The 22,313-nt window shown below is 54.5% G+C and overlaps 11 protein-coding genes across 11 annotated transcripts in view; 7 read left to right on the top strand and 4 right to left on the bottom strand.

Moving 5' to 3' along the window:
• Positions 1 to 582: 582 nt before the first annotated feature.
• BKA58DRAFT_453726 (uncharacterized protein) lies at positions 583 to 5,147 on the top strand (the record flags this gene model as incomplete). Its single annotated transcript, XM_046174483.1, has 4 exons — positions 583 to 944; positions 1,024 to 1,684; positions 1,735 to 4,408; positions 4,468 to 5,147. The coding sequence occupies 4 exons, from the start codon at positions 583 to 585 to the stop codon at positions 4,653 to 4,655; spliced, it is 3,885 nt and encodes a 1,294-aa protein (XP_046019761.1). The 3' UTR covers positions 4,656 to 5,147.
• A 161-nt stretch (positions 5,148 to 5,308) lies between these two features.
• Positions 5,309 to 6,316, bottom strand: BKA58DRAFT_326977 (uncharacterized protein; the record flags this gene model as incomplete). The annotated part of the gene is made up of 2 exons (XM_046168093.1): positions 5,309 to 6,010; positions 6,074 to 6,316. 2 exons carry the CDS (start codon positions 6,314 to 6,316, stop codon positions 5,309 to 5,311), a joined length of 945 nt encoding a protein of 314 aa, XP_046019760.1.
• A 499-nt stretch (positions 6,317 to 6,815) lies between these two features.
• Positions 6,816 to 7,682, bottom strand: BKA58DRAFT_326971 (uncharacterized protein; the record flags this gene model as incomplete). Its single annotated transcript, XM_046168092.1, has 1 exon — positions 6,816 to 7,682. One exon carries the CDS (start codon positions 7,680 to 7,682, stop codon positions 6,816 to 6,818), a length of 867 nt encoding a protein of 288 aa, XP_046019759.1.
• A 561-nt stretch (positions 7,683 to 8,243) lies between these two features.
• Positions 8,244 to 10,291, bottom strand: BKA58DRAFT_113790 (uncharacterized protein). The gene is made up of 3 exons (XM_046163979.1): positions 10,030 to 10,291; positions 8,941 to 9,980; positions 8,244 to 8,884 (listed from the first exon to the last, which is right to left on the bottom strand). Exons 1-3 carry the CDS (start codon positions 10,169 to 10,171, stop codon positions 8,468 to 8,470), a joined length of 1,599 nt encoding a protein of 532 aa, XP_046019758.1. The 5' UTR covers positions 10,172 to 10,291; the 3' UTR covers positions 8,244 to 8,467.
• Positions 10,292 to 10,715: 424 nt separating this feature from the next.
• Positions 10,716 to 12,385, top strand: BKA58DRAFT_415454 (surfeit locus protein 6-domain-containing protein; the record flags this gene model as incomplete). Its single annotated transcript, XM_046172553.1, has 3 exons — positions 10,716 to 10,733; positions 10,790 to 10,882; positions 10,937 to 12,385. 3 exons carry the CDS (start codon positions 10,716 to 10,718, stop codon positions 12,383 to 12,385), a joined length of 1,560 nt encoding a protein of 519 aa, XP_046019757.1.
• Positions 12,386 to 12,765: 380 nt separating this feature from the next.
• Positions 12,766 to 13,579, bottom strand: BKA58DRAFT_406779 (uncharacterized protein; the record flags this gene model as incomplete). The annotated part of the gene is made up of 3 exons (XM_046171984.1): positions 12,766 to 12,896; positions 12,948 to 13,213; positions 13,284 to 13,579. The coding sequence occupies 3 exons, from the start codon at positions 13,577 to 13,579 to the stop codon at positions 12,766 to 12,768; spliced, it is 693 nt and encodes a 230-aa protein (XP_046019756.1).
• A 328-nt stretch (positions 13,580 to 13,907) lies between these two features.
• Positions 13,908 to 14,815, top strand: BKA58DRAFT_395516 (acyl carrier protein-like protein). The gene is made up of 6 exons (XM_046171304.1): positions 13,908 to 14,194; positions 14,244 to 14,261; positions 14,314 to 14,394; positions 14,446 to 14,494; positions 14,543 to 14,581; positions 14,633 to 14,815. Exons 1-6 carry the CDS (start codon positions 13,970 to 13,972, stop codon positions 14,638 to 14,640), a joined length of 420 nt encoding a protein of 139 aa, XP_046019755.1. The 5' UTR covers positions 13,908 to 13,969; the 3' UTR covers positions 14,641 to 14,815.
• BKA58DRAFT_395514 (vacuolar protein sorting-associated protein 74) lies at positions 14,816 to 16,652 on the top strand. Its single transcript, XM_046171303.1, has 4 exons — positions 14,816 to 15,382; positions 15,441 to 15,687; positions 15,744 to 16,237; positions 16,300 to 16,652. Exons 1-4 carry the CDS (start codon positions 15,122 to 15,124, stop codon positions 16,348 to 16,350), a joined length of 1,053 nt encoding a protein of 350 aa, XP_046019754.1. The 5' UTR covers positions 14,816 to 15,121; the 3' UTR covers positions 16,351 to 16,652.
• An 809-nt stretch (positions 16,653 to 17,461) lies between these two features.
• On the top strand, positions 17,462 to 19,974 carry BKA58DRAFT_326965 (uncharacterized protein; the record flags this gene model as incomplete). The annotated part of the gene is made up of 2 exons (XM_046168091.1): positions 17,462 to 19,582; positions 19,630 to 19,974. The coding sequence occupies 2 exons, from the start codon at positions 17,462 to 17,464 to the stop codon at positions 19,972 to 19,974; spliced, it is 2,466 nt and encodes an 821-aa protein (XP_046019753.1).
• A 252-nt stretch (positions 19,975 to 20,226) lies between these two features.
• Positions 20,227 to 21,691, top strand: BKA58DRAFT_113689 (endonuclease/exonuclease/phosphatase family protein-like protein). Its single transcript, XM_046163978.1, has one exon. It carries the CDS (start codon positions 20,517 to 20,519, stop codon positions 21,420 to 21,422), a length of 906 nt encoding a protein of 301 aa, XP_046019752.1. The 5' UTR covers positions 20,227 to 20,516; the 3' UTR covers positions 21,423 to 21,691.
• Positions 21,692 to 21,795: 104 nt separating this feature from the next.
• Positions 21,796 to 22,313, top strand: part of BKA58DRAFT_395508 (curved DNA-binding protein) — a 2,093-nt gene continuing 1,575 nt past the window's right edge. Inside the window, exons 1-3 of the mRNA XM_046171302.1 lie at positions 21,796 to 21,861; positions 21,979 to 22,062; positions 22,131 to 22,313. The exon at positions 22,131 to 22,313 is cut by the window's right edge and continues 723 nt beyond it. Of these exons, the coding sequence (XP_046019751.1) occupies positions 21,840 to 21,861; positions 21,979 to 22,062; positions 22,131 to 22,313 (289 nt within the window). The 5' untranslated portion in view covers positions 21,796 to 21,839. The remainder of the gene's footprint in view (positions 21,862 to 21,978; positions 22,063 to 22,130) is intronic.

The raw sequence follows: 22,313 nt of genomic DNA, 5'->3' as shown, positions 1-22,313 counted from the left end.
CTGCAGCAGAGGCCAGGGTCCAACTGGGAAGACCATCTGAAACGTACTGTCTGGGAGGGTAGTATGCAATGGATTCCTCAGGCAGCCCGACGAGGCCGCGCGCAGGAGACATGAAGCCGAGGCGGGACGTCTAGGGCCCCTAAAGCAGAGGAGCTAGAGCAGAGGGATTTGCGTGCTGCAGCAGCGTCGTGGGCTCAGTTGGTGTTCGTCCGGGCACTGGCTAGCACGATAGCAGAGGCAGCCGGGTCGGCCGGGCAGGACATCTGGACAGGGTAGCGACCCTCTGGCCTAAGCCGGGTTTGGAAGACCCCTGGGTGGCTTTGCGGGTTGCGACTTGGCGGCTTGCTGCTCTCCACAGGGCGGCTGCTCGTCCAAGTACGACATATTCGAGATAGACAGCACATTGCACCACAGCTCGCGAGCACACCGTCCGCCGCCACGCCCCGTTGCACCATCTGCCGCCCGCCCTGAGCGCGTTCCTGCCTGTGGCAACCATGCCTGCATGCGCCGTGCATTTAACCGCTGGCTTGGCCTGAGACACGCTTTCCTGCCTCGACAACCGTGGACGTCGATGCCGACAACATGAATATCCAGGCCACTCCGCCCCCGCCCACGAGCACACGACGCCGTTCGAGCGCTGCCAACGGTGCAGCAGAGGCCATTGCAGCCGCCGCCTCCGCCTCCGCCTCTGCCTCTGCCAATCTGAACCGCTGGTCCCAGGCCCCGGGCACCCAAGCCAGCAGGAGCGACCACCCGCACCACCAGCACCACCCGAGTTTCTCGCGCAAGCTGAGCATCACCACGGCCAACACGGCGACGGCCTGCCACTGCCGCCAATGGCCCCGAATCGCCCCGCTCGCATCGCCAATTCTGCCCCTCGCTCGCCCACCGCGAGCCCCCGCCGACACCGCCCACGCTCTCCCGCATACGACCCCCCATCCTCGGTGACAGGCGCCCCCAAGGTACCACAGCTGCCCCCGATCCTCCTGCCCTCGACCGTCTACGACCCCAACACCCCACGAGCACCTCGACCACCAACAACTCGCCCTCTGCGTCTAGCCTCTTTACCCCGAACCTGCTCTCCGGCCTCCAGCAGCGCGACTACTTCAACTCGAAACCCACGCAGCCTCCGCCGTCCCAGAGACCCCCATCTCGCACCACCAAGGCCGAAAAGGTGCTGGGCAAGTCGCCCCTCGGGTCGCCTGCTGTCCTTCAGGAGGCTGACCCAAGGCACGACTCCACTTCGGGCGCAGCTCGGCCCTCTACAGCACGCAGACCCTCCGTTGCAGCACCTAGGGATCCCGCCCAAAAGCCCCCACCGAGTGCGGGTCATAGACAAGCCGCCTCACGGGACCACTCCAGGAGTCAGAGCAGAGAACAGTTCAGGTCCGGGAGCAGAGCACACGCCCGCAGCCCCAGCAGGGATCACCATCGCAACGAGAGCAACGCCAGCGCTAGGCTAGACGACTACCAGGGCACTCCTCCCCGCACCCGCGAGCGGAGAGAGAAGGACAAGAAGACAATGCTGTCGCGTGCCCTGCAAAAGGCGAATACCGCTGTCTTGCTCGACAATGCGCAAAACTTCGAGGGCGCTATGGAGGCGTACGAGGATGCCTGCAAGCTCCTCCAGCAGGTCATGATCCGCAGCTCGCAGGAAGAGGACAGGCGGAAGCTGGATGCCATTGTAAGTCACTGCACGCTTTGTTCGTAAAGATTATCTACTAACTCCAGTAGCGAGTAACATACACCAACCGCATAGAAGAACTGCGACGGCTAGATCCCGGCTACACTAACCATAGCGGCAAATCACTACCAGCACGCCCTATGAGCGGGGAATCGCTGGACGAACACCGCTCAATGCTGCTGCTTGACGACGATGAACCACCTGCAGTGATTGAAACTGCCACAGTATCTCGCATAGTTAACGACCGTTCCATATATGATACCCCTCCAGCCGGCGAGCCTACACCGCCGCCCAACCAGCAGCTGCCTCTTCGCAAGGGCTCCGACGGTCCTCGTGAGTCGGTCATTTCCACCGCCATCCGCGATGTGCAAAGAGGCATGCAGAACCCGCAGTTCAACCTACAGCCCCCACCTGGGCGAATTGCACCTTCCACCACATCTGTTCGATCCTCAACTGCCGAATCGTTGATGGACCGCGTGTATATGCCTCCGCCGCTTTCTCCAAAGCGATCCAAATCTCCTCTCCCGGACGGTAAAGAGTCCGAGCCCGAGGAGTACGGCCGATTATTACGACCACAGCAGCCCGTCAAGTCAAATCACCAGCGAGTCCACAGCAATGAGTCAACATCATGGCTTGACACTATTGATGAGTCTGGCGGATCATCGTGCTCTTCCTCAGTTCATTCCATGTCTCCTGGAGGAGTGCGCCGAAAACATCTACGAAACAACAGCGGAGGAACCGAGGCAGAATTCGATGCGGCGCTTGACGCAGCCGTCGAAGCTGCGTACGATGATGGATATGAACCTTACGACGACGACATTTCTACACCCGGTGATTTAATAGCGACTAAGTTGCGTAACGTGGAATTGGCCAAGGAGCGCGTGCGAGAGGCGGAACGCGAAGAGGCCATTGCTGCGGCCAAGTATCGTTACAAAGAGACGCAGCTTCGGGGCGAGGGACTTCCGCATGTGCGTGAAAGCGCCGAGATCAGGTTCAACGACGAGGCCGAAGAGGAAGAGCGGTTACTGGATGAGATGACGCGAGAGTACATGCTGGATGGTTTTGATTTCGATCTGCAGACAAAGTCGTCGTTACCGCGGCAGTCAGACTCGAGTGGCTTTTCTGGAAGCGCGTACAACAGCTCCGTATCGTCACACAGAACAACAGGTGGTACGTCACTCTCAACCGTTGCAGAGCTGATGCACCCGACATCCAAGCAACCACCCGCTCATTCCCCGCCCGCGGTGCCTGCTCCATCTGGCGCTCTGCCTGCGTTGCCTACGGTTCCCGAGTCACAAGCATCGCAAACGATCGACACCGCAGAAACCACACCACGGCCCACTACTGCAACCAAGGACGCAGCCTCAGTACGAAGCCGCAGGTTATCGGGACAAAATGCAAAGTCTTTGAAAATAGAGACTTCTGTACCGCCTGTCCCGCCTGCACCTCACACGGAGAAGCCTCCGGTGCCAGCTAAGGATGCGCCTACCGACCTCCCCGTCCAACCCAAGTCTGCGGCACCAACATTCAGCACCACCAAGCCTACCCTAGACTCCGCGTTCAAGCTTCCCGCTCTGCCGCAAGCGTCCCAACAATCTGGTCTTCGAGCTCCATCACCTCAGCCCACCCTTTACAGTCCCGCTGAGACTGCTGCCACGGTTTCACCCGCGACGCCCGCCCTCGGCCATGCTGTTTCCAACGAGGCTGGTCTTGTACCAGGTTCGCCAAAGACCGGAAAAACCTCAGCGATGGGAATAAGGAAGAACAAGTCCTCTCTTAGCCTGAAACAGCGCAACTTGTCGATATCCAGCCCAGATGGCTCAGATGCATCCATAGGAACGCCACTGAGCACGACCTTTTCCATTACGGGCAGGAAACCCAGCAATGTCAGCCTGGCAATGCCAACGCCCAGCGTCCCCACATTCAACGTCGATGGTCTACCGAGTGGAGGGATGCACTTGTTCGAGAGCGATATCCACTCACCGTTCTCGCCCGGTTCGCCAAGCCCAGCCATCACGAACGCCCCGATCCCTCTGGAGCCATGTCCGGATTCGTACCTCCTGAGACCGTTCTGGTTAATGCGATGCTTCTACCAGACTATTGCGCATCCCCGCGGTGGCTATCTCTCAACTAAACTCTTTATTCCCCGCGATGTATGGCGAGTAAAGGGCGTCAAGCTGAAGAACATCGAGGACAAGGTCGCCAACTGCGATATGCTCACAGCAGCCCTTCAAAAACTAGCGTCTGTGGATACAAACGACGCGGATGCTGTCCTAGAAGAGATGCAGTCTTTGGAACTAGTGCTCGACCAGGTGCAAGCCCAGCTAGCAAAGAAACTAGGTAACGAAGTCGGTGTACAATCCGTAACCGCACTTTTCAGAGATGCGACCACTGTCGGCGAAGGTGCATCATCAACAGACGCCTCCGGCAGGCATGGTTCCGTGGACCATCAACCCAAGGGTGCTGTTGCCCAGGGCAAATCCTACCTTGCCTCGTGGCGGAAACTCCGATCGAAGAACTCGGGCGTCAACCTCGCGGGTATGGCCGGTGGTGCCAAGAGTGCAGAAGTGCCCAAGGACACTCTGATCATGTCCACCCTTCCCATGACCAATCTGCCCAGCATCCGCTTCGCAAAGCGAGACATTTCCGGTGTTGTGTTTGAGGGACCTAATGCAGGGTACATGGGTTCTTTGGCAAGGTTATTCGATGCGGTCCAAATATTGGGTATGTCTTCCTTTATGTCATCTCTCATCATAACTGTGAATTAACTAACAGCGCTATAGACCAAATCGCCCGCCAAGTCGAAGATCCAGGTCTCAAGCATTCCTCCCCCACCCACGTCGGTCTCGAGCTATCAACCCGCCACGCCGCAGAGTTCTTCGGCTTCTACATCTGCCGCTTCGTTCTCACCGACGTCACTATGATGTTGGATAAATTCATCAAGAGAGGCAGTGAATGGGTTTTGGTTTAAGCAGAGAGCGTAAGCCTGCCTACCTGTATGTGAATATGGTTCTTTTCAATTAAATGCAAGGGATTTGTAATGAGATGGAGATTCCTTTCTTTCCTAAAGCGTTTTGTACTAGACGATCTGTGGAAACAGGTCTGGTCTGGTCAGGTATGAAACCGTACATATCATCATGACTCAAGAACGCGAAGAGAGAAGAGGCATGAGTGCCTCTCTGGAAAGAGGAGGGAAAGAAAGAAACGAGCGACGGGATAAAGGAAGGCGGACTGGTGTTTTCGAAGGCTTTTTCTCTAGTCACAAGTCACAGTCAAGTCATGAGGTTATGGATCTTGGTTGAGCGCTGGATAGCACTTTAGCTTGGCTCTCTTTTGGTTTTCAGTCTTGTTGTTGTTCGCTGTTTGTTTTGGTCTCTGCGTTGCATACTGGCTTTCGAAGATATCCCCCGCCACAACTCATCTTAGCTTAGCTTTATTATTATCGAAGCATACTTCTTTTCGAAACATTGCAATGTGCGCCTATATACATATGTGTGTGTGTCGTGAGAATGGAGAGAGACGAGAACGTTGAACGGGTGTATGATGAAGTTTTGAGAGAAAGAAATTGTTCATATTACGATTCATTGAAAAGAGGAAGAAAGTACAGGAGAAAGAGGAGCCAAATCAAACAACGAAAGGCCTTCCTACTCTCGCCTTCTCCGCAGCAGTAGTGCTCACACGCTTCTCCTCAGCCTGCACAACAAGATCGTGCGGCGAGAATTTCCCCTCCGTTGACACCCTCGCCCTAGGCTCCGACCGATTCCACAACTCAAAGTGGCTGTAGAACCTCCCATTTCCAGGCGGCGGCCTCTTCGCTTCTGCTCTGCCCAAGACGCCCGGCCGTTGCACTCCTGGTACCGACGGCGACGACGGTGAAGCAGACCCCGCGTCATCGTCATCACCACCACCACCACCCGGTAGATTGAGAAAGCGACTCCACGCCGTCGCCGCACTCTCCAGACTACTACTCGCACGTATGGTGCGTATAACAGCCTGAGCGCTGATGAGGTCGCTTTCGAGCAGTGCGGTTTGAAAGGTAGTGAGACTTTGCTGGAGACCGGCGACGGCTTCGTTGACGGGGCTGTTCATTTCGCGGTGGTAGGCGCGACCGAGGGTTATCAGACTGTTGGCTAGGTTGGGCATGGATTGGATGTATTCCATGTAAGAGGATGTGAGGTCGATGGTGAGGTTGTCGAGGGTGGGTGTGGTTGTGGGGATGCTTGTCGGGAGGGCGAGACTGGCGGTTAAGGGGAGTGTGGGGGTTGCGAGCGTGGGCGGTGTGGGTAGGGTGCTGTTGATGGTCGTGTTGGGGAGGAGCCATGACGTCTATTGTTGGTGATTGTTAGTGCTGGTCACGACACTGCTTGGGGTGGGGCTGAGGATGCATACCCTGTTTGTGTCTAGCTGGAACTTCCCTCTCAGGATGGTGTTGGTGATATTGTTGACGAGGTCGGCTGTGCCCATCTGACCGCTACCACCGAAGAGGTTGAAGCCAAAACCTCGGTTGGGGTTATTTGGATCGGCGATAGCGCTTGCTGCCGAATTGATGACGTTTTGTAGATCGGTGAGGTCCTGGACAGCGGCGGGTGTGGCCATGACAGTCGGGATCATGATGATGCCAGTGACGAGCATCGTGTGGAATAGGGAGGAGGCCTTGTGGTGAACCGAAAACATACTAAGCTGACGATGCGGCTAGCAAGTAATCGGAGTTGGTAGGCGTGAAAGTGAGAGGTGGGAAGGCTCAAAGTATGCTGCTGGAAGCTAGGAGTGTCTTTTGTAAATTGTTGGTGGATGAGGAGTGGAGGTTTGGGTGGCATTGTTGGCCTCTTATTGTATGTATATAGTCCAGTAAGTGGTGGAAGGAACGATGCCGTCTAGGGATTTGTCGAAGTAAGTGAGCTGATTGGAGGGAACAAATGACAAACCGTGTGACAGGAAGTGGCTATGGGCGCGGCATCGAAATGTAAGAACTACCGAGACAGTTATGCCTGCACAACTGGGCTACCGATGACTGAATATCCCGATGCTGTCGACAACGCAGGATGAAGAAGCACAATTTCCCTGAAAAGAATACAACCCGGGTTTGAAAACATTAACAGGAATTTCTCAAACACCATTAGTAAATACAATTTTACACCTTCCAGCCTAACTCGACCGCTTCTTCCCTCGCCGTCAGGACGACTGGCATCACTTCCGCATTGAGCATATCAGAATCTACATCCCCAGGTCGCACCTTCTGCTTGTGAGTTCGAACCATCTCCCTGAGCCCCAAACTGCTGTCTTCGTCGTCGTCTTCATCTTCATCTTCGTTCTCTCCCACTTCTTCAGCCTGCTTGGCCATCGTTCCGCGCATTCGCGGCCCAGATATTACGATGGGAACGTCCTCCTTCGGCCTACGTGTGACAGGTTCACGCAGTTTCATAAGAGCAGCGGCCTGCGCATCATCTTCAGAGCCTTCCGAATCATCCACCAGCTCTACTTCTGGTGGAATCAGAGCATCGTATGGTTTCAGTGCGTCCCCAGAATACGCTTGCGAATAAATTAGTCCAAGCCTATTCAATGTATGTGTAGAAAACTCCGACTCTTCATCGCTCACTTCCACGATAGCAGTCCCTGGAGGCTGTATAAGTGTAGCTTTGATAGTGGCCACGAAGTCTGCTTCAACTGTTCCTTTTCCTTTGCTCTCGATAGAAACCTGCTCCACTCCACGAATGCCCAGTAGCGCGTTCTTGAGAAGCTTCTCCGTACTGTTAATCTTGTAGGGTAGTTTGTTCCTCTCTTCGTCGCTCAGCTTGCCGTCTGCTAGCTTCTTGAGCTTGCCATCAACGCACTTAGATAGCACTGGTGATATGAGGTGATAGCTGTAATGCGTAAGGAGTGTATTGCCTTTTACGACTAGTCGAATGGTTTGTAAGTTGTGAGGGTTGGTAGCGTCACCGGGGCGTGAATGTAGCTTGTTGAATGCAAGTGCGAAACGGTCCTCAGTGTACGCGACCATTTAACTTGCGTCGAGATGAACCTCTAGGGTTTTCATATCTTGCAGATACGCTTCAGATTCATCGGTCTTTGAGAGGAATTCATTGCAATCAGCCTCGCCTTTGAGTACAACGTGATCGAACTCTCCAGGTGTTTTGAGGGACAGGGTCGCTTTCAATTTCTGCTTTGGCTGTGACTTGAGTGGAGTAAGAGTTATATTATCGAGCATGTCCTCCTCCTCCTCTTCTTGCGATGCGCTGTTGCGAGTCTTGCGCCGTCCACGTTCGGCGGACAAGGATGATGTTGTGAGCACACTGGCTTTCCCAGGACGTGCCATGCCTTGCTATCAAGTTGATCGACTTGATACCTCTACTTTAGTCGACGTGTGTGGTGGTGTGATTGCGATCGAGAACCTTGGCTGAGGTACAAACGCAAAAGAGATAGCATAGGTCTAGAGAGGGGCTCAACAGGGGTGCATGTAAGTGAATTGGTGGAGAAGGGGAGTGAGTACCGGCAATCTACCTTTAATACTTATAAGGAACAGCCATGAGAAGTCACCAGCACAGTGAAGTCGGCTCTGGAATATAGACATGTTCAGGTGACCGCACGATTCTGCATAATCAGCGCTCTCAGACGTGTCTTTCACTATACATACCGTCTAATGCATCATATGGTATATCGTAATGGGCAGTGACGTCTAAAACGTGCCTGAAACTTGGAGAAGCACCGTGATAAAACCCTCCCATGGTGACACCCGGCTTACACGACGAGAGTATTACGCTCCAACAGAATTCTGGTCGTCGCCAGCTATTGTAGAGTATCTGTAGTGCCCCCACTTACGAGCGCTTTCTCGTAGGCTCTCCACCATAATCCCAGATTCGCCGCGACTAGTAAGTCCATCATTTTCAGGCCTTCGTCTTCCAGAATTATCTTTCCCAATTTCGCTTGCTTACCACCAAAACCACCACCAGCAAACTCCTGACCTAGAGAAAGATCTAAGCGATCTAACGAGCTCCTAGCGTCTTCGGTGGTATCATCGCGACTGACTGATAAGGAGGAGTTATTACGGCTGTGTCGTGCTTTGCGAAAGAACGACGAGCGTTTTGAGCCTTCTTCGCCTCTGGGTGTAGTGGGTTTTGGACTACTTGGGAGGTTGAACCTTAGCTCACTAACCGTCATTGCTGTAGACGGCGCTCCTTGACGCCCTGGGACAATATGTCGACACTACGAGGGTAGTTAGTATTATTAATTAATCACTGCTGCGATGGGAATGGCATTACCTTCAAAGATCCTCCACCTATTCCCGTGGTGAATTCGCATCGTCCGTTCCACGGGCTTGTGAACACATAGCCACGGAAAGTGGTTTGCCTATCAGAGACTTGAATGCTACCATATGTCTGGTCTTGCCTAGTCACAAACGGGGGAGTTGGAGGTGGTCGCATGTCTGTTGATGTAGAGTTGGTCTGCGCGCGATAATTCTCTCTTGAGTCAGGGCGTCCGGTATCGTAGTCATACGAATTAAGCTTCCGATGTCCAAAGCCGCCGATGTGCTGCGATCCTTCCATCCATATGCGTCGACGGAACACGTTCTCGTTTGTAGACAGATGAGCCCCCGTCTGCTGTTCTGACCCTGCGCTACGTGATTGGATAGACATTCCACTATCTCGTGTTGTTAAAGGAGGCTTGTTGGTGGTGTCGGAATGTAGAAATTTGGAGTAGCCAGGGTTGAAAACTTCGATATACATCGGGGCTCCCAACTTCTTCTTGATGCTGGGATCATTCGATGCCGACGAGATATCTAGGATAGGTGGGTCCTCAATGCGAGCAACATTCCATTGCGCGCCAGATGCGGGATCTCGCCGGATAAGGGTGAGCGACGCGCTAGAGCGTGACGGGTTCTCTGATTGTCTGCGTGGTGAAGCTGTCGGTCTTCGATTTTCCTGTTGGTACTGGCTTGCGTCGAACGAGCGTCGTGGGCTGTGGCTATACTCTGGGGCGAGCATTGTAGATCTCCGCGCATAGTTGCCTGCATCGATGTTCTGGTTGTTGGAGTAGTTATTGATAGTCGCCAGAGTACTAGGCACTGGCTTCCGTACGGGAGCAGTGTTCGTGCCGGGTACTGCTTTCCTTGGAACAATAGGCGCAGAGACGGGATTGGAAGAAGCTTGGCCCTCTTGCGCATAATCTGGATCCTGGAATTCGGGAGGGTTGACAAGGTAAGCATCTTCTGGTTGCTCAACGTGGACGAAATAGAGTGAGCTTTGTATGTCTTCTGCGGTCACTACCTTTTCCCGCGGCTTCATCGGAGATAAGAAGACATCTGAACAATGTTAGGCCCACTGTAGGAGAATACACGTTGACAGCCGTACCTCTGCTGCCGGGAACACGGGCGATGTACAGTACTAGCGGGTCATGGCTCTCATGAGTAGGATTCCTTGGGTAAGCTGGTGGATTGGATGCAAGAGCGGTAAGCGATGAAAGAGACCTGGCTTCGATGATTGGCGTAGCCATTAAAGCGAAGGTATTGGCAGTTTTGATATGCGGGACAGCGCTGAGTATATGGAGTTGTCAGGTGATTGACAGCAGGGCGTTGCTTAGGATATATACAAGGCGACCACGGCGAGGTTGTGCTTGGGCTCGGGTGGCTGTGCGTACGCGTCTCCACCGACTATCATGTACAACAAATGAGTTGTCTTGACCTATCGTTGTGAAGCGCGAGAGGCAAGCGGATCTGACAGACGCGCATCATCCATGGACTCGCGGCGCCTTGCCGGCAGCGAGGCTGAGGCTGGTGAAGGAGCCTTGAGCACGCGAGTCTACTTCACGTTAAGCCAAACCGGGCGGTGGCTGGGGCGGCGAGGGTCTATTGGTGGGTGGGTCTGATCTTGGAAGGGTCCTAGCGCTGAAAGTCTGCTCGAAATCTTGGCTTTCGTTTTGACCTCGATTTTCGCGACCCGCACACGACACGCTCGCCCCGCCGACTCTACGCCCTGTACCTGTCTGAACCAGGACATATCGTATTACGAAAAGTATCCTTGCGTCTATTGTTTACGCAATGGGCGACAATCTCGAGGTATGCACCGGGCCCGCCTCCTGTCGCTCGCTCTCGCCGCTAACTGAGAGCTGCAGGAGCGTCTAAAGAGCCATGCTCGTGCCTTCGAGGGACTCATGTCTCTGATACCCGCCAAAGACTACTACGGCAAGGATGAGAGTATCACCAGCGTATGCATCTCTTCACCTCCAGACATCCGGCTTGTGCTGACATGATGTCTGCAGACGCAATGGCAAAAGAAAGGCAAGAAGCAGACTCTCGAAGAAAGACAAGCAGCCAAGCGAGCGAAGCTGGATCCTGCCTCCCACAAGAGCGCCAAAGACGTCATGGATGAGAACGCGCTAAAACGGAAGCGTGAACTGGAGGGTGAGGAGGTTTCTGAGCCCGAGTCGTCCGACCTTGACATGGACATCACAAAGGAGAAGCCTCTTGAGGGCATCAAGAGCAAGGCAAAGAAGCAAAAGACACAGCCTGTTGAGCCCGAAGTCGAGGAGACCGAAGAAGTCACTCTGTCCAAGGCGGAGGCCAAGCACGCGGCGAAAGCAGAGAAGCGAAGAGAAAAGAGGAAGGAGAAGCAGGCCAAGAACAAGCAAAAGATGGAAGCGAAGAAAGCGCTACCAACGCAGTTCCAAGGTCTCGCCGCCGAAAAGCCTGAAAAGGACGAGGACGAAGACGAAGACGAAGACGAAGAAGACGACGATTCTGCAGACGAACTCGAACATCCAGACGAACGCATAGAGGCTTTGGACGTCTCCGGTCTCGTCGAAGAGGGTCAGTCTACTGCTCCCTCCACTACTGCCAATTCCAACTCCTCCACAGCCTCCGTCGCCTCCGCCGCTTCGTCAAATTCTTCACTACCCCAGTCTGGTGAAGAAGCGCCACAGAAGAAGGCTAAGAAACCATACACGATCGATCCGCAAAAACATGAGGATTTCCGCGCTCGGTTGAACGCGAAACTAGAGGCAATGCGCGCGGCGCGAAAGGCTGACGGCCCAGATGGACGCCCCGCACGCAACCGAGCAGAGCTGATCGAGGCGCGCAGGAAGAAGGAAGCCGAAAAGAAGGCCGCGAAGAAGGCCATGCGTCAGGATGCGAAAGAGGATGAGGCACGACAGCAAGCAGAGGAGCAGCTCGCACGGATAAGAGGCGGTTCGGGCTCACCCTCTGTATTCCCGGCGAGGTCGCCGGAGACCGAGCGCAACTTTAACTTTGGCAAGATCGCATGGGACGGCCAACAGCTTGAAAGCAATCTCTCTGGATTCCTCGATTCCAAGAAGAAGAAGGGCAAGTCAGATGCGAAGACCGCACTAGAGGCTGCGCAGAAGAAACAGGCTCGCATCAATGCCTTCGATGAGGACAAGCGCAAGGATATTCAAGAGAAGGATCTATGGCTTGCTGCCAAGAAGAGGGCACAGGGCGAGAAGGTGTTTGATGACGTCAACCTTCTGAAGAAGAGCCTAAAGCGTCAACAAAAACAAAAGGACAAGAGCAAGCAAGAGTGGAAGGAGAGGCTCACTAACGTCGACCAAGGAAAGGCCGCGAGACAGAAGAAGAGGGAGGAGAATCTTAAGAAGCGCAAGGAGGACAAGGGCCAAAAGGGTAAAAAGAAGGTCAAGAAGCCTGGCAAGAAGGTCAAGCGACCGGGCTTTGAGGGTACATTCAAGGCGAGATGATCATGAGGCTGGGCGGAATCAAGGTATATAAAAGGAAAGGGTGGCGGCATGCATACTATAGGCAGGCATTTGGCGTTTGATACCATATCATGGCAGGCATCGTATGAGCGTTAGGAGTATTATGATCTTGAATATTAGGTTGTCTTGTCTCGAGAATGTTCGTTCAATGCCAATGCTGTCTTGCAAATCAATAGTAATGCATCTAGTTGGGCCTCGGAATTGATGTGCACTCGTCGCCTCTGTGTATGTATGGGTCTTCTTCGACATGGACTCGGTGAGCTTGGTATTGTTTACTGATGCATTGACAAAAGAAATCTGACTGGTCATGTCAGAAGGAACCGCTCCTTATATGTACAGTAATTCCAAATCGCTCCCGTCCATTATCTGTAAGGCGCATCCGCACGAGCAGCTGCGGCAATCTCAGGCTCCCACTTGTCTCCGTTTGCTAGCAACTTCTCCTTGTTGTAAAGTAGCTCCTCTCGGGTCTCGGTCGCGTACTCAGCATTGGGTCCTGTATCGTGTTAGCACCTGATCAGTGTACTCAGGGAACGTGTCGACATACCCTCAACAATGGCATCGACTGGGCAGCTCTCCTGGCAGAGACCGCAGTAGATGCACTTGGTCATGTCGATATCATAACGTGTGGTCCTCCTGCTACCGTCCATGCGCTCCTCAGCCTCGATTGTGATGGCCTGCGCAGGGCAGATGGCCTCGCAGAGCTTGCAAGCAATGCAACGCTCCTCACCGGTAGGGTACCTTCGCAGGGCGTGCTCGCCTCGGAAGCGGGGTGAGATGGGGCCCTTCTCGAATGGGTAGAAGATAGTGTATCTTCAGAAACGTCAGATTGCTATATTGCGACCAGGTGGCAGACGAGCAGTCTGCTGGTTGGAGTACTCACGGTGGGCGGAAAAACTGCTCCAGCGACACATACATGCCGCGGAACATCTCCATAAGCAAGAAGTACTTGCCGGCGCGGTCCAATGCACCTTCTCCTTCATCCCATCGCTTGGGCTTGGGTAACCGGAAGCCTGGCGGTGGGGGTCCCGCTGGGGTGGCGGCTCGGGATAGAGTGGTAGAGAAGAAGGCGACGGTGGCGGGCGAGGGGAGGCGTCCAGACGCGAACTGTGGTGACCGGAGGAGCGTGGCAGCTGGGCGGCTGCGTGCCAACATTGCCAATGGCTTTGCGCTGGCCATTGTGAGCGTGGTGGAGTCGCTGGCGGGTTGGGGGGTTGCTGGCGGATATGGAGGTTGTCGTCAAGCTCGAAACTTGAGGTCGTCGCTTGTAACGCGGAGGCTGCGATTGGCCGACAAGTCCAATGACGGCAACAACAGTGGGAGGCAACTCCGAGGTCAGAAATTTGTCTCGGGCGATGGAGTTGGGTATATGAACGATTCTCAAGTCTTTTTCGGATAACCGCATTAGCTGTTGTGATAATCCAAGGTGCGCTTGTTCACTCGTACGGAAATGCTTCTTGACGGCTGACTAACGTAATGTAACTTTAGTCTGAAGTTCTAGTCGAGCATCAACATCACCACCACCACCGACCTTGCTACCTCGCACGACACCCTCCCAAACCGTCCACCATGTTCCGAACAGCACTCCTCAGGTCCGCCCGGTCCGCCGTCCGCGCTGCCCCGCGATGCCAGGCCGCAATGGCTCGCCCCGTTGCGCGAAGCTCTTTCGTCCAGCCAAAGCAAATGAACCCCTCCGTATACTTCCAGGCCGTACGATGCTACGCCGCGAGCGCCGGTCTGTCAAAAGATGAGGTCACCGGCAGGATAATGGACCTCCTGAAGAACTTCGACAAGGTAATGCTTATGCGACTGGATTTTGAGAAAGTGGCTAACGCAGAAACAGGTCACCGATGCCTCCAAGGTAGCTACCAACCGCGTGTGAAGGATTGGAGACAAATGCTTATATTTTTCAGCTGAACGCCGAATCGCACTTCCACAACGACCTCGGTCTCGACAGTCTGGATACCGTAGAGGTGGTCATGGCAATTGAGGAGGTTAGTTGGTGCGCATGCGATACACAGAAGGCAAATCTGACATTGCGGCAGGAATTCAGCATTGAGATCCCCGACAAGGAGGCCGATGCCATCCACAGCGGTACGTTCAAATGCAGGGTCGGAGATATACATACTGATGATATCACAGTCAAGCAAGCAGTGGACTACATCATGGCTCAGCCCGATGGTGAGTCGCAACTTGAAAATCCCGAAGTCGTCCCAAACTAACTTATCGTAGCTCACTAAATGACATTGGAGAGCCGCGCTGGGTTGAAGATGATGGATGTGGAATTGGTAGTCGGTCCTACCGGCATCGCTATATATATGCCTCCGTGTAAAACAGTCGCCTGGGTCGGCACCGTGTACTTCTGATAGAATTGACGCTATCCACCTCCCAGTGCTTTGGCTATTGTGTTGTTGGACGCCTGTTTACTTGATCTCCGAAGCGTGCGTAACTAATCTTGGCACATCCGAGACCGACACCCTGTCCGCTGATTGATGTGGCACGAGAATCAACCCCCAACGCGTTACTCACACAGGCGCCTTACCATACCCCTTATTCTTTACGTCGCCGTGCCCGCTACCCTCTCCCACATCGCTTTCACCGAAAGTCCCACATAGTCCGACACCGCGCATGCGCAGCCCAAGCGCCCTCATCCCTGCGCCCGTTGAGGAGCATCACGCATAATTTCAACAAGACCCCCCTCCCGTTCCACAACCACACCTGATGGCTTCTAGCTCTGGTCTGACGCGCCGGAGAGGAGGCGGCGGCGCTGCAGGCAACGGCGAGGACGAGAGCAGCCGGGTCAGCTCGCCAGCACCCAAGCGCACCGACGACCGCACCCCCGAAACCTCCTACGAAAGCTCCGAGAATGGCCACAAGATCGCATTCGACCCCCGGGATATCAGCGAAAATGCAGAGAGGAGCAAACAGCCCAAGCTGACACTCATGGAGGAAATCATCCTCATGGGGCTGAAGGACAAACAGGTGTGTACACGGCAGCGTGCTGGTGGGCTAGGGGCAGCAGGCTGATGAGTGAGAATAGGGATACCTGTCGTTCTGGAACGACAACATCTCCTATGCATTGCGAGGCTGCATTGTCATAGAATTAGCCTTCCGAGGCCGCGTGAGCATGCAAAAGGACTCGAATCGGCGACGGTTCCCCCTCGCAGACAGGGTCATCGAGGTTATTGACGACACATTGACCGGTGAGGTTCTGCTGGACGAGGCCCTCAAGATGATGAAGTCGAGTGAGAAGATGAGCGTCAACTCATGGATCGACCTCATGAGCGGTACGTTTGCGGCGCACAATCCCAAGGCTGGTGCTCGGCACTAATTATACACACAGGAGAGACGTGGAACCTCATGAAGATTGGCTACCAACTAAAACAAGTACGCGAACGACTATGCAAAGGCCTCGTCGACAAGGGCATCCTGCGCACCGAGAAGAAGAACTTCCTCCTGTTCGACATGGCTACACATCCCGTCGCAGACGGCGGCGCAAAGGAGGAGATTCGACGCAGAGTCCGGAACGTCCTCACCAACCGCACCGTCGTCCTCCCTGGCAGCCAATTCCTCCCCGAGGAGTTGGAGTTCAGAGTGCTCCGAACAATCACCATGGTCTGCGCCGCCTATGCCGCCAACGTCCTAGAGAACGCCTTGACAACGTTGGGTCACGAAGCGCGGGAACGGGCTTTTGCTCAAGTAGACGAGCTGCTGGCAGAGTATTCGCAGTGGCCGTTTGCAAAGAGGCAAGGCGGCTCGCAGGGTGTGGGCGCAAACTTGGGTCAGCTCATCACGGACGAAGTTAATGGTTCCAAGGATAAGGAGCTCCAGCTTGAGGTAAGTCAATCGCTGTTTTGCTTTTCCCTTAATATGACAGAGCGCTGACCATGTTACTATAGGTTGTCGCAGCGTGCTTGAGTGTATTCACTCGACTTGACTCACTGCTTTGAGCGGAGGGAATGCAACGAGAGCAGCGATATTACTGAGCAACGGGGGAGTGCACGTCTCAGCAGCGAACCTGAACGTTTGAGTATCTATCGCAAGCAAAGCAGACGCATATAGGCGGCGAACTTGTAAGCGGCGGCGTGTCCGGGCCGGGACTGGATGGAAATGTTTAGGTATTGTCAGTTTCTAGCATTGATGCAACTAGGATGGATCTGGAGGCGAGGGCGTCAGAGTGCGGTGACGAGGTGTACTACCAGACGCTTCTTATCTTCTTCTACTAGGCGGGTCTTTCCATAAAATACAACCTTTATTCGATAACGAACAAGGTCCACTGCATTACACGAGTGGCTTTTCCTCTGAGCTTACCGGTCTAGGTAGGCGCTAGCATTCGTCATGGCGTCACACGTGATGGGCTGCGTGGAGACGATGGAGTGCAGGTGTAATTATGTGGAACAGTCGGTAGAGCATGGCCTCTGCTTTAGTGAATAGAACCACGCCGGGCAGAGGCTGTGGGTGCGTGGGAGCGTGCCGACGAGCTTCAGCGTGGTTATGGGCTGGCTGGCTCGGCGCTCGCAAGCGGCGGGAAGTGGGAGCGAGGCGCAAATCCATCAATGCCTCTGCCTGACACACAACACATCATTCCGAGCTTATCCACGGCCGCGACCCCGCCCAAGGTACCGCAGCAGGTGTTTCGCCGATTTAGGTTTCCTGCCAATACTCTCGCCTGTGAAAGGCTTACAGACGGGCTGCTGCGCGCTTGACTACCCGATCGGCACTTCTTTCCCTGGACAGCCAAACAGAGGCCCAGCCCAGCCCTGTGACCTGTGACGACGCGCAAATTGCATGCTCCCAAAGGTATGTGTTTTTTCTATTGCTGCTATTTATTCTCGTGATAGCGGCGCGATGCATGCGCTTTCTGGAGATGGCGGCGCGGGTGTTGCTGTCGCCATCGCATCGCACGTCCGCCCCCTTCTTCTGGCAGGCGCGACCGCTTGGGACGCCCATTGACCGACCCACTCGAGCCTCCATCACTCCTTCCAGCCTCCATGCCTCGGCTCTAACAAGGGCAGCAACACGCAGGTCGCTCCTGCTGCGCGCATCAACAGTTCCTACGCGATGCCCTCCCCGCCGCTAACCGACTCTCACGCCCTCGACCCTGCCCACGGCGCGTCCACAAACGGCATCAGCAGTGAAGGTGCTGTCCAGCCCGCCAACGCCCCGACCAGCATCAATGGACCCGACGGCGCGTCCAACGAAAACAACGCGATTCGAGACGGCAAGCAGAAAGCCAAGGCCGTCATGGCCGCCTCTGGTCTGAACCTCGCAGGCGCGCAAGGCGACATGGCATCGCCCGCGCAACCCGAAGCCATCAACGGCGCGTCGCCCAGCAGAAAGCGATCGCGTTCGGGCACCCGCAAGTCATCACACACGCCTTCCCACGACAACGGCGCGAAACCGACAGCCTCGCAGACCCACCTCCTCAACCGCTACATTGAGCGCGACCTCTTGGATAGTGTAAACAAGTACGAGCGCAACAAACATTCCGAAAAAGTTTATGGCGAACTCAACGACCTGCGCCATTTCTACCGCGACGAAGTGTATCCGGTCCGACGACAGAACCCCGGCGCCATATTTGGATATGGCTACGCTGGCTACGGCAACGGCCTGACCGAGATACCTCCCGACCCCAGAGACCCGCGCGCCCTACCGCAAACCAAGCTGCTTTACCCTGAGAATGCCAAGCGCGCTGGCCGTCGACTCGCACCGCAGCTCAAGGTTTCAAAAGAGAAGGGGCTCCAGCAAGCAGACCAGATTGAGGAGCTCGTACCCGTGCGTTTGGACATCGAATTGGATAGACTGAAGCTTCGCGACACTTTCACCTGGAACCTCCATGACCGCGTCACCAACCCCGTGCTCTTCGCTCAAACCCTCGTCGAAGACTTCCAAATACCGCCCGAACTACGCCAGAACGTAATGCAGCAAATCGATCGCGAGATTCACGAGCAGGTACAAGACTACTACCCCCACGCCTTCTTCGACGACGAGCCATTAGATCCACATCAGCCTTACTCGGCATACAAGAATGACGAGATGCGAATCTTGATCAAGCTGAACATTACCATTGGCCAGCACACCCTTGTAGATCAGTTTGAGTGGGAGATTAACAACCCTCTGAATGCGCCTGAGGAATTTGCGAGACAGATGGCCGCTGACTTGTCCCTATCCGGAGAGTTCACAACCGCAATCGCCCATTCCATAAGAGAGCAGTGCCAGATGTTTACAAAGAGTTTGTACATTACAGGACATCCCTTTGATGGGCGACCGGTCGAAGATACAGACATACAAGACAACTTCCTGGCCTCTCCACTCCCCTCCGTATTCCGCCCGATGCAGTCTACGAAGGACTACCAACCCTACCTTTACGAACTCAGCAATGCGGATTTGGAGCGAGCCGAACTTTCCATCATGCGCGAACAGCGACGCCAGAAGCGTTCCGTCAACAGACGCGGTGGCCCTGCCCTGCCAGACCTCAAAGACCGCCAACGGACTGTTCGCACATTGGTTGTTTCGTCAGTGCTGCCTGGCGCTGCGGAAACCATTGAGGACAGCCAACTCTTCAAGGCCACGCGCAAGGTCAGAGAAGGCCGTCGCCGCGGTGCTGAGGGCAGCTCAGACGACTCAGATAGTGATGATTCAGTCATGGAGTCTCCCGCACCTGCTCAATTGATGACTGGAGGCACTGCTCGTACCCGTGGTATGCGCGGAGCTGCTACTGCTGCTCAAGCCGCCATGCGATCTGCCATTGGAAGATCAGCAACTCCCGAAGTCTCTAATATCCAAACACCCCATCACGAGCCAAGGGCGTCAAGATCTCTACGGTATGAAGCGCGGGAAGAGAGCGTGTCCGAACCCACATCATTAATAGTCAAACTCCGCATAACGCCCGCAAAGTTCAGGGAGTGGGTAAGAAACCCAAGAGCTTTCGTAAAGCCCGCTGGGACTCCCATGATGACACTCTCGCAACCACCGACGCGGAGTACGCCTACCGCAAACTCGATGCCTCCTCCACCGTCACCCGCCATGCCATCCCGCTCTACACCGACAGTACCGACATCTGTTGAAGCTTCACCGAAGCCGCCTTCCACACCTACACCAACGCCACCGAACAAGCAATGGAATTACAGGCCGGATGGCTCATTGGAGGCACCTTGGCCAACGCCCGCCGCTTCACAACATGTAAGATCCCTTCTTGCGTCTATGTAGTCATCTCTGACCCATATTAGCCTCCCACTCCCCCATGGCTCCAAAAAGCACTCCAAGACCTACGCGATAAGAACCCTGGCGAGCTCTTCGAATCTACCATGCGCTACGCAGTCATGAACGAGCGCCATGAGGACCCGAAGACTGGCGAGATGGTGTCCAGACAAGTCAAGCTAGATACACTATCTCCAACCGCTCCCCTGCCAGCGAACCACAAAGCGTATTTCCTCCCGCGAATCCGATGCATAGACTGCCCAGGAAAGCTGTACAATGCTGGGCCCGAACAGACGGTCAATAATTTTGAATTACATCTGAAGAACCGCGTACACATGGAGAACGTGCGCAAACGGACTGGTCAGCCATTGTAGGCTCGGCATTCAGATTGCCTGTCTGCGCAAACAGGAAATGATATTCAGATAAGCATAGCGGGGTCTTTTTTCATATTGGCAAGCGCATCCAGGGTATAGAAGCCCGTGTAAGAACAGCGGATCACGTGGAGTTGCGCATGCGGACAACGTGCTTGTCTATCGGCGTTCTCATTTGTCGGCTACAACTCGGAAATTTGGGGCCCCTCTTGGATTATAGCACGGGGGGTTGGCATAGTTTGAAGCCTTCGTCATTATGCGGCACTATTTTGAGTACCTTCCTTCTTCTCTTAGTTGCTGGTGTCGTTTGTAAGGTATAAGTAGGGTTGGTAGTCTTCGACGCAGCGATGTAGGTAGGCGTCAATTACAGTTGTTCATATCAAGGCCGTGCAAGTGCCATACCCTCAATACTGTGGTGAAGGCCTTTGTTCGTCTGCTTATCACAAGCCTTCTTCGCAGTCGTTGCTAGAGAGAACATTGTCCCCGCTTCACTCCGTCACGTGTTCGGTTCCGGTAATAGGTACCTAAGTACCTAGCCTGTCGTCATGATGCTCAACGCAGCGCTGCTCGTCACCACCCTGCTCGCCTTCATCATGAAAGCACAAGCTGCTACTCTCCCAATCCGAATCTTAACCCACAACATCCGTTATGCCGCCGATCCACCAGCCGCAGGCGAGAAGCCCTGGTCAACCCGGAAACAACTGATCCTCAACGAGCTGCACTACAACACGCTCCACAACCCCGAGGCCTTCATCTGTCTACAAGAAGTGCTCAACGAGCAAATCGTCGATATAATGGCCGGTCTCGGCAACGAATGGGCCTACATTGGCGTAGGCCGCGACGACGGCAAAACCGAAGGCGAATACAGCCCTGTCATCTACCGCCCAGCCGTCTGGGAACTCGTGACCTGGAAGACTGTCTGGCTAAACGAAGACGGAGCTGTTGGGAAGAAAGGCTGGGACGCAGGCTCCGTTCGCATAGTGACCATCGGCACGTTCAAGCACATGACAAGCAAGAAGGAAATAGTAGCCATGTCGACACATTTCGACAACTCCGGCGCTATCTCGCGCCGCGAATCCGCGAGGATTATCGAAGGCATTGCTGCGGATATCGCTTCCCCGGCTTCAAACTACTCGTCCACTGGCCTGTCTTTCTTCCTAGCCGGCGACCTCAACTCTGAGATTACGGATGATGCGTACATCATGCTGAATAACGCGTCGTCTCTCCTGCACGATACGAAGGAGCAGGCTAAGTGGCTGTATGGTGACGAGAATACGTATACGGCTTTCGATGATGTGGATAAGTCGCTGATTGATTTTGTGTTTGTAGGACCGAGGGGAGAGGGGGATTGGGGTGTTGAGGGTTATAGTGTGCTGCCAAATCGGTTTGAGGATGGGGTCTATGCGAGTGATCATCGTGCGGTGGTTGTGGATGGGGTTTTGGAGGTTTAGAGACAGAGGGAGTTGTTTGTGGGGATGATACAAGTTCATTAGCCTGGAACAATGTACTTGATACCATTAAATGTCTGGCACGCTGTCGAAGCTGTCAATAGCGTGGCTTATGGAGAAGTGCACTGCAGCATGACAGCAGTGGATTTGCTCTGCAATCATGCCAATGTTTCAAATACGAGCTTGCCAACAGTGATCCGGCTGACCACAAGCCCAGTTTCTAGATGCAGGCAATTAATTCAAGAACAGAAGTAAAGCAGGTCGAGTGTGATGTTGTCAGGCGATCATCGTCATTGGGCTCTGGCTAAGCGAAAGCTCGAAAGCACCCCACTGAGGGGCTGGTCTGAACACAGGAACGACCTCGCGCACCACTCCAATTCTAGCTTCTAGACCATCTTCCCACACTCAACTATACTCAAGATGGCCGAAACAGCAGCTGTCGGTAAGCTCGATCCTTATTCGCTATTAATGCCATCGACATGAGAGCTATTCAGACGAAGATAGCTTCGACCTCAGTTTTGTGCTGTCAATGAGTCGCAGAAGCTAACCCATATTGCAGACTACACTCTGGCGAACCCGGATACTATCACCAAGTACAAGGTCGCCGCCGACATCTCCCAGAAAGTCCTCAAGGAGGTCTCCGGTACGACGCTCCCCACACTTGCGCTTGTTTTCCCGCGCGTAAACATGAACACAAACTGATCAGTCCAGGATGGATCGCCGCTGATGCCAACATTGTCGAGCTCTGCGAGCGCGGTGACAAGCTCCTAGACGAGGAGGTCGCCAAGGTCTACAAGGGCAAAAAGGTCCTTAAGGGCATTGGACACTGCACCACCATCTCGCCGAGCGCCTACATCACCCCGTACACACCACTCAAGACCGATGCCGAGGAAG

The sequence above is a fragment of the Alternaria rosae genome (assembly GCF_020736505.1).
Source record: "Alternaria rosae strain MPI-PUGE-AT-0040 chromosome Unknown BKA58scaffold_23, whole genome shotgun sequence".
NCBI classification, from domain to species: domain Eukaryota; kingdom Fungi; phylum Ascomycota; class Dothideomycetes; order Pleosporales; family Pleosporaceae; genus Alternaria; species Alternaria rosae.
The sequence above is the reverse complement of the archived record's forward strand: the minus strand, read 5'-3'. Positions and strand labels throughout refer to the sequence as shown.

Excerpts from the sequence above, each read along its gene's own strand:
- BKA58DRAFT_395514 (XM_046171303.1), top strand. The coding sequence starts at position 15,122 with ATGGCTTCTAGCTCTGGTCTGACGCGCCGGAGAGGAGGCGGCGGCGCT. Across the intron at positions 15,383-15,440 it reads TGGGGCTGAAGGACAAACAG|GGATACCTGTCGTTCTGGAA; the intron begins GTGTGTACACGG and ends GAGTGAGAATAG. Across the intron at positions 16,238-16,299 it reads ATAAGGAGCTCCAGCTTGAG|GTTGTCGCAGCGTGCTTGAG; the intron begins GTAAGTCAATCG and ends ATGTTACTATAG.
- BKA58DRAFT_395516 (XM_046171304.1), top strand. The coding sequence starts at position 13,970 with ATGTTCCGAACAGCACTCCTCAGGTCCGCCCGGTCCGCCGTCCGCGCT. Across the intron at positions 14,395-14,445 it reads TGGTCATGGCAATTGAGGAG|GAATTCAGCATTGAGATCCC; the intron begins GTTAGTTGGTGC and ends ACATTGCGGCAG. Across the intron at positions 14,495-14,542 it reads GGCCGATGCCATCCACAGCG|TCAAGCAAGCAGTGGACTAC; the intron begins GTACGTTCAAAT and ends ATGATATCACAG.
- BKA58DRAFT_113689 (XM_046163978.1), top strand. The coding sequence starts at position 20,517 with ATGATGCTCAACGCAGCGCTGCTCGTCACCACCCTGCTCGCCTTCATC.
- BKA58DRAFT_113790 (XM_046163979.1), bottom strand. The coding sequence starts at position 10,171 with ATGGCTACGCCAATCATCGAAGCCAGGTCTCTTTCATCGCTTACCGCT. Across the intron at positions 9,981-10,029 it reads CCGTGTTCCCGGCAGCAGAG|ATGTCTTCTTATCTCCGATG; the intron begins GTACGGCTGTCA and ends AACATTGTTCAG. Across the intron at positions 8,885-8,940 it reads TAGGTGGAGGATCTTTGAAG|TGTCGACATATTGTCCCAGG; the intron begins GTAATGCCATTC and ends CTACCCTCGTAG.